Source organism: Zosterops lateralis (assembly GCF_965231275.1).
Source record: "Zosterops lateralis genome assembly, chromosome: 3".
Taxonomy (NCBI): Eukaryota; Metazoa; Chordata; class Aves; order Passeriformes; family Zosteropidae; genus Zosterops; species Zosterops lateralis.
Window position 1 is genome coordinate 17010991 of NC_139764.1, and position 8132 is coordinate 17019122.

The 8132-nt window shown below is 49.2% G+C and overlaps 1 protein-coding gene across 1 annotated transcript in view; it reads left to right on the forward strand.

Annotated features, from left to right (window-relative positions):
* VASH2 (vasohibin 2) overlaps positions 1-8132 on the forward strand; it is a 34671-nt gene that overhangs the window by 21495 nt on the left and 5044 nt on the right. Inside the window, exons 5-6 of the mRNA XM_083856695.1 lie at positions 3147-3528; positions 5384-5499. Of these exons, the coding sequence (XP_083712821.1) occupies positions 3147-3528; positions 5384-5499 (498 nt within the window). The remainder of the gene's footprint in view (positions 1-3146; positions 3529-5383; positions 5500-8132) is intronic.

The window sequence follows — 8132 nt, forward strand, 5'->3', positions numbered from 1 at the left end:
CTGTGCCTGACCTGTGAGCTTCTTGTGCTTCAGTTTCTGCCTGTTGCCCCTTGTCATGTTGGTTGGCACCACTGAGAAGAGCCTGGCTCCATCATCTTGATTTTCATGAAGATCCAGGAATTAGGAGGCCACTGAGCTTTGCTGCAGCTGCTTTTGCCCTCTCCTGCTCTCCACTGCTTCTCTATTGTGACATCTAATTCACTCCCTGACTCTCCATCCTGCAGTTACAGTCCCAGCTCAGAGGTGTGATTACAGCTGCAGCATTGCTGTGTGCTTGCCTTTTGTTTGCCACAATACAGCTCTCCTTGGGCAGAGCAGAAAGGAAAAGCTCTAATAATGATGCATGGACAGAGGGGAAGATCTGATGTGTCTTTCCAGCCCATTTGCTGTGTATTTCATCTCGGGTGGGGACTCTCATTAACAGTCCCTCAGCAGAAGCAACCTGTACCTAAAGGTTAATTTCCACAGCGGTTGTTGCTGGGTTATTTGATGGTGGGTAATTTCTGCCCTCAAAAGATTCTTTTACTCCTACTAAGTATTTAATGAGATTAAATTGCAACTTCTCTGAGCCCTTGTGGTAGAAGTGTGTATGTGTGGCGGGTGGCCACCAAAGCTTTGTATGGACTTAACAGAAAGGCACTTGGGGAGCAGAGTGAAAACCCTTTCATAATGAGGGGGAAAAATAGTGGCGATGTTTGAAAGCTTCATAGGTGTTAATAAAAGATAGTGCTTTTTCAGTTACACAGAGTGATAAATACAATGGGCTTTTGCAAGAATCGATCTGTAGGACACAAATTATTGTAACATGACTTTGATGTACACAGGATGCACCTTTTAAGGCCCAAAGCAAGGTGACCTTTTAAATGAGGTGAGTGTGTGCTGGGTTTTCCAGTTGACATAATGGCTCTGGGCCCCATTGTGCCCTTGCAGTGTATTTATAATCTTTAATTATAAACCATCCACTGGTGGTGGGGTGGAGGAATTTTTCTCAGAGAAGCAAGTCCTAAGGCAGCAGTGATCCAGTGAGACCCCCTAAGGCAAACAGAGCTGTTTGTGTTCTGCGTGGGTGATGTCGGGGTGGGCTTTGCCAGTTGCTGCAGGGTGTCTGTCTGATGGCAGTGGGGCAGGAGGTGGCTGCACGTGGCCTTGGCTGGGTGATACATGTGTGTGGTAGGGAGCTCTGTGCTCTGCTGGGCACAGCCTTCCAGATTCATGGTCATACAGCCAGTGACGTGTACCGTGAGCTGAGCCCACAGTGTTGTCTGTTCCTTTACCCTCTAACACATTTTTTCCAGGCTGCTAAAGCTGATGACATCCAGCACTGAATGCAGCTAAACATGTTTGACATGGAACTGAAAGGCTTCCCTGTGGCTGTTCTGAAAGTTCTGTTCCAATGTGTTTTTCTTGCCTGTTTTTTTTATTTGTTTGTGAAACTCCTTGCTCTTGACCTCAGATTCTACACAGTTCATGGATCTCTTATTAGTTGGTTTCTGCTTTTACCCAGAAGCCAAAAGTTTGAATTTTTGAAATTCAACAAACACTGGGTGAAACAGCCCCCTGAGAAAATGGTTTAGACAGAGATGAGAGCCACTGGATGCTTTTCATGCCTCCCTATAGAACAAAGAGGTGAAATGTGGGGTGCAGGCAGGGGTCATCATTACAGGGATTCACACTGGTGGTGAGGTGGTGGCATGTCAAGCTGGGCAGAACCAGAACTGAGCCCAAATTGTGTTTTACAGTCTTGATACAAAGGCTTTTTTGTGCTCTCAGTTTCCCAGCAGCTGTCAGGCAGCCGTGCTATGCAGGCAGGGGAGGAAGGCTGGTCACAGTAACATCCCAGGGTATCTCAGCTGTGTGGTGGCTCTTGTTTCACTGCTGTTAAATACCTCCTTTTTGGGCATGGACTAGGGAGAGGAGGGGATGCTGGCGATTCCCACAGCAGAATCCTGGACAGAGCAGGTTCCTGCAGCTTCAGTGGGAACTGAGCCCACTCCTCCATCTGTCAGGATGCCCTGACACTATCCTGGCAGTGCTGTCTTCTGGGCTGGTGTGTTTTGTAGGGGCAGCTCTGTGACCAACTGACTCAAGGGATGCCTCCAAGGTTATAGCAGGTGCCTCTGGCTGGAGTGACCCCAGCCTGGAACGTTTTGCTAAAGCCTTTTCTGGTCATCCCTCCTCCATGCCCAGGGCATGGGTGGGGGCCTCAGCTGCAGAGGGGAAGGGCACCTGCTGTCCCGGGGGCCAGGTGCCAGCACGTGGAGCCAGGGTGAGTTTCAGCTGTCCCAGGATTAGCAGCAGGGAGCTGCGTGCAACGTAGGTGCTGACGCAAAGCTGCTGTGTGAGGGATTCTCAGTCTGTCCTTTCCCTGGCACGGGCCAGCAGCTTCCCAGGGAGGTGACCTGCACGTAGCTCCCCTATGAGATCACACACTGCACTCCATGGAGCTTGGTCCTGGCCTCTGCACGTGGTGCCTTTGAAATGGCCAGTCAGTGATTCCAGGGACAGGGTTTGCTTGTTAAGAGTGTTGTTTCTGACCGTGCCTCTGTGTTTATCTAATTAATTATTCATCTTTTGGTTCCTTTCAGCAACGTGGTACAAGGGTAATCTGCTAAAACATTCTGTATGAGGAGTGGCAATGTTGAGGGCCAGTTTACAGAAGGAAAGGCAGACTCTCACCTTGGAGAGAAATGAATCTAAAATTCTTGGTATTATTTGAAGATGTGAAAAAATAAGGCTTAGTAAACTAAGTTGTATCAAACCCTCAAGAAAGGGAGGTAAACACTTTTCCCTTTGGAACCGTGGGAGTTTGATGTTGGTATCAAATGGGGAGCTTTCACAGATCTAGGGAGGGTGGCCTCTTTCTGGGTGTGCCGACCTGAACAATGTTGTGGTTTTTGTCTTTCCCCTAAGTGTAACAAAGAGTCATGCCCTTCCCCATCTGAACCATTGCATCTTATTTTCCAAGCAGTGAAGTGGGCTCTGGCAGCATTGGCTGTATCTGTGCACAGTGAGAACAAGTTTGTTTTTACACAAAAGCCCTTTGCCCTGGCAATTAAAAACCCCAAACCTGCTGAAGGTGTCTTGCAGGTATGATTGTGCCTGCTGCTTTCCCAGCACCGTTGTTGCCTTGATGCAGTGCACGCCAGCTACCTAACAAACGGGCAGCCCTCCGTGGAACGATTCCCCATCAGCTTTAAAACCCACTTCTCAGGGAACTATTTTCACCACGTGGTGCTTGGGATTTACTGCAACGGCCGCTACGGCTCGCTGGGCATGAGCAGGCGATCGGATCTGATGGACAAACCCCTCACGTACCGAACTCTGAGCGACCTCATCTTCGACTTCGAAGACTCCTATAAGAAGTACTTGCATTCAGTGAAAAAAGTCAAAATCGGGTTGTACGTCCCGCACGAGCCGCACAGCTTCCAGCCCATCGAGTGGAAACAGCTGGTCCTCAACGTGTCCAAAATGATGCGCACAGAAGTCAGAAAGGAGCTGGAGAAGTTTGCCAGGGATATGAGGATGAAGGTAGGTCCGTGCATGTGGGTGTTGGGCTCAGGAGGCGGCTGTGCCTTGTCCCATCCTGCAGAGATGGGTCTTGCTCTGTGTCGGCCTGAGATGATGCAGGTATCAGCTGTGCTGAGGGGAGTGCTTGCATCTGTCTTGATGCTGCTTCCCCAGGATTTGGTGTGCTTTCCACCCCTTACAGCTGTTTAGTTGAAGGATCTCCCCTTTAGCCTGGGAAAGACTTGAACCCATACTTGTCCCTGGCTGTCAGGAAGCTCTTGCCCAGTTTGCTTTCCTCAATGACTCCAGATGAAGGTGGTTGGGAACAATCAGCATGGCTGGGGCTGGAACTGCTGGGAAGAGTGGCTGGTTGCAGGTAGGGGTGTCTGGGTTTTCCCACCTGAGCTGCAGGAGGTGCCATGGCACATCTGTGTCAGTGGTTGCCTCTCCTTGCAGGATGTGCCAGGAGGCTGATGTCCACCACCCTCAGCTAAATCACAGAATAGGTTATGTGGGAAAGGCGAGTAAAACAACTCTCTGACAGACTGGTGCTTCCCTGCTGGCTGGTTGGACTGAACAGCTCATTGGGAAACAACGAGGAGACAGGGCAGGCTGCCAGGGGCCTGAAGGGTTTGGCTGCCCTTGGGCATGAGGGGTGTCCCTGACCGTGCCTCTGAGCCTGGCATGGGCAGGAGCTGTTTGTGGTCATGGTGGAAGCAGATTTGGTGCCTGTCCAGCTGGCTGCCAGCAGTGAGAGCAGAGCAGGTGTGTTGCTAAGTATGGGTCTGGCTCTTGTGGAGAGGTATGTGGCCTTGTGTCCAAGTTATTCTGGGCTCTCGTCCCCTTCCCTGCTAAAGAACGGCTCCTACGTAGCAGCCACGTGTCCTTTTGGCTGCAGCACCTGCCCCCTTGCCCTGACCTTGGGGTGAGCCTTGCCAGGGGCATTGTAGCCCCTGTGTTCTGCTCTCACCTCTCCTGCCCTGCCAAGGAGTTTTGAGGGCCACCTTGTACCATGTTATCACCTTGAGCATATGGGCTTGATTACTGATGTAATTAAGTTTGGGTTTTTTTCCCTCTCCTCTATTCATATGTTTTTAATACTATCTAGAGAGTAAACAGCTGAAGCAGGCTTGAGTTGAAGAAATCTATATGGGTGGATGACTTCTGAGTTTTGTACTTGGTTTTGATAGAGGGAGCAGCTCTCTGTGTGCACTGAGCTGTGACACTGGGCCTAGTCCTGGTGAGTGCCTCAGGGCCAGGACCACAGCCCTGAATTCACCCCCTTGAAAGCTGAAGGTCCTGCATATGATCTTTACCTCTAGTTACTACAGAATTCAGAGGGCTTCCATTGTGAGTGGGCCGAATTTGGAGGATCAGGTCTTGAAAGCAGTCCAGAGAGTGAGTGTAATGCTGATGGCCCTCTGACGTTGGAGGATGGGGGCAAGTGGGAAACCTGCTGAAAAGCCTCGCTGTCAGAGTTCAGCTGCCAGCCTGAGAGATGGTCAGCTCTGTTAGTTGAGAGAAAAACTGGAGAGGGTGATTTGGCTGCCTGAGTTTCTTTCAGCTGAGGCTCAAAGCCATTTTTCTTCTCTTGCTGTTGCCAGCTCTGAGGAAAGCTGTGGATGAGACAGTATTCATCTGGGAGCTGAACTGGTGACACCAACTAATTTTTGCAAGGGACCCCTGAACGGCTATCACATGATAACAGCTTTGAGTTCCTCTTAACCTGGGCAGGGTTTGAATAAGCCCCAAGGGACTGAAGGCTCTTTGTGTGCCATCCCTGCTACTGTATGAGGCCCTTTATTTTAAATTTTTATTTGCAGTGAATCATTGCCTTTATTGAAGGCCACTTCCTTCCCTGCCCCCTCTCTCACAGATTCTGAAACCCTCAAGTGCCCATTCTCCGATGAAGGAGAGACCCCGGGGTAAGTCGCTGTCCCCTCGCCGGAGGCAAGGCAGCCCTCAGAGACGGGCCTGCAGGAGAGATAAATCGTGAGTATTCCTGCCTCCAGCCCTGCTGGGCCACGAGGGGAGGGTGGTGAGGTTACTTTGCTGTGTGTGCTCAGTGGCACATACAGGAAAGCTGCACCAGGTGCCTTAGTTACCAGAGAGGCTCCAGAAGCTGCTGGCACTGCTGATGCCCTGGCGTTGCTGTGCTTCCTGCTGCCTGGTGGCCCCTCCTTGCAGGGTCCTTGGACTGTGCAGCTTACAGAGGCAGTGGAAAAGTAAACTTGTCTTTCCAAAGTGATAACATCACTTGAATTGTATTCTTTGATTTTAATCAGCTTAAAAAAACCCTAGCCAGACCACTTTCCATGTGTGTTGTAGCTGTTTGGGGAAGGATGGATGCAATATCTCTAAATGGATAAATCTGTGCTTCGAGAGCCACAGGCCTTTTACAGCCACTGGCAATTCAAACTCCCCTACCTTAGATGTGGAAGAGCTGAGTTCTAGCTGTAGTGCCCTGTGCCAGGAAGCTGACAACTGTGAAAGCCTATACGTAACCCAGATTAGTCAAATATTTATGATCATTGCTTTTTAAATAGGCTCCCAGACTACTGTCTCAGCACTTATTTATTTTAAAGCAGCTAACAAAGACATTAGACTAACCTTCTAAAGATAACTTCAAGATACATTAGCAGCAGATGATTTCACAGCAAGCTTTTGTTTTTACACGTTCATTCACACTCAGTCCACGATGCTGTACTTTGGGCTTCGTCACTGAGAGCTCCTTGTTTAGTGCATAGATAATTATAGTTGTAATGGGCTCAGCTGCTTCAGGCTTCTTCACCTCCTAGATTCTCTTTGAGGAACAGTTTAATTTTTGAGTTTCTGAGAGTGCTTCTGTGGTTGCTGGAGTGGATCAAGTATTTCTGGAGAGAGAGTGAATGTCACTGGGCTTGGGCACTCTCCAGTTGAGGATGTTTCCTGAAGGAGCTACTGGGCATGTGGCTGCTCTGCAGTGACTGATCTCTCCTTGGCAGCTTTGCTTTTCCAGGACAGAAAGAGAGGGAGTGTACAGATGGCTTTGCAGTGGCTCCAGCATCTGTTACCTGCTCAGTGGTCCTGCTCTGTATCAAGAGCAAATTATATATAACTCTAAAATAAACCCTGGGTAACCATGATAGAAGATGCAGGACCCAGACACAGTGTGATGAGCTGTGAGCCCTGAAGGGGGAATGGCATCCCCTGCTCAGGGATGAGCTGAGTGACACATCCCAGCCCATGCAGCAGTTGACATAAGGTGAGAAACACAACAGGAGAAATGGGGTATTCTTTTCTCCATATTGATGGACCTCTGAGAACCTCTGATAGAGTGAGAGGCCTTTGTGTTACACACAGAATACGAGAGAGTCAGATTTCCTAAGCTTTAGGCTGAAATCCTAGCTAAAGACTGTGTTTTGTTTCTTTGTGGCTCTTTTACTCACATGCTGTAATTACAGCTTTCTTGAGCTTGCTGGGGAGGGGGACAGAAGTGTTTTGCTCCAGTGCAAGCTGGCAGGGGCTGAATAACACATTCACTTGAAAGGCTTCACCTGCTAATGGCAAGCTGTTATTACAATACTAAAATTATATGGGCCTGTTGGGAGAAATCTCCCCACTGAAGGATATGTGGAATGGTGAACTAGAGTGTCTTGGCTGCATTGTCTCTGGAGGAAAAGGCTGAAGCTGTGCTTAAGGATGGAAGAGGATTTCACAGCCACAAACTTTTAACTTCTCATCCTTGTTGATTCAGGTTTATTAGGTAAATATTAGTGGCAGCTGCCAGCAAGCCCATGACAGCCTTTTAGCCTGGAAATGCAGCTGCAAGGCAGGTGGGGCACATTGCAGGACAGGTGGCAATGCAATACCCAGTACATGCCTGCTTAGGAGGCTGGTGTGTAGTCAAATTGCAGCTTGTCAACTGAGCTATGCAGCAGTCCATGTGCTCTTAGCCCACAGCTGGTGTGATCCTGCATGAATACAGAGGCTATAGATAGGGTAGTGTGAATCTTGTAAATCTGAAGCTTTACCATGTCCACTTGCCCATCCTCTGAAGTCCCAGAGCAGAAGGATGCAGTAAAGTGCAGACCTGTGCTGGAACAGGCAATGCAGTGTTTCATCCTCCCAGGAGTGTTTGGAGCTGGAGGGGTTTGGAATTTAGAAGGGAGGGTCATGCAGTTTCCTGGAGAATCTCTGCCCCTAAATGTTTGCTTACCAGATCTATTTCCTTTCAATTTCATGTTGAGGCTTAACATGCACGCTCTGTGAGTGGCATGGCAACACTGACCTTGTGTGCCTTCAGCCCAGGGTAGCTGCTGAAAGGGAAATTCTGCTAGTCTGTTTTATCAGGATGTGCAATGGGGCAGGATTACATTATGATATGTAAAATCAGGCAGCTCCAGTGCAGACAGCTTGTGAATACTGTGTGGACACAGCTTGTTCACCTGCTCATGGCCAGGGTGCTTTGGACAGGAGGTGTGATCTGATGGGCCAGTAAAGCAGAGGCTCCTTGCCTCAGAGAGCACATTTGGCATAAGGTCATTTTGCCAGCCAAGGAGAATGGGATCTGTGGCGCCTCTGGTCCAAGTCTTGTCTTTTCCTGAAACTTACAGAGGACAGTCTGTTTATAGCTAAAAGCTACA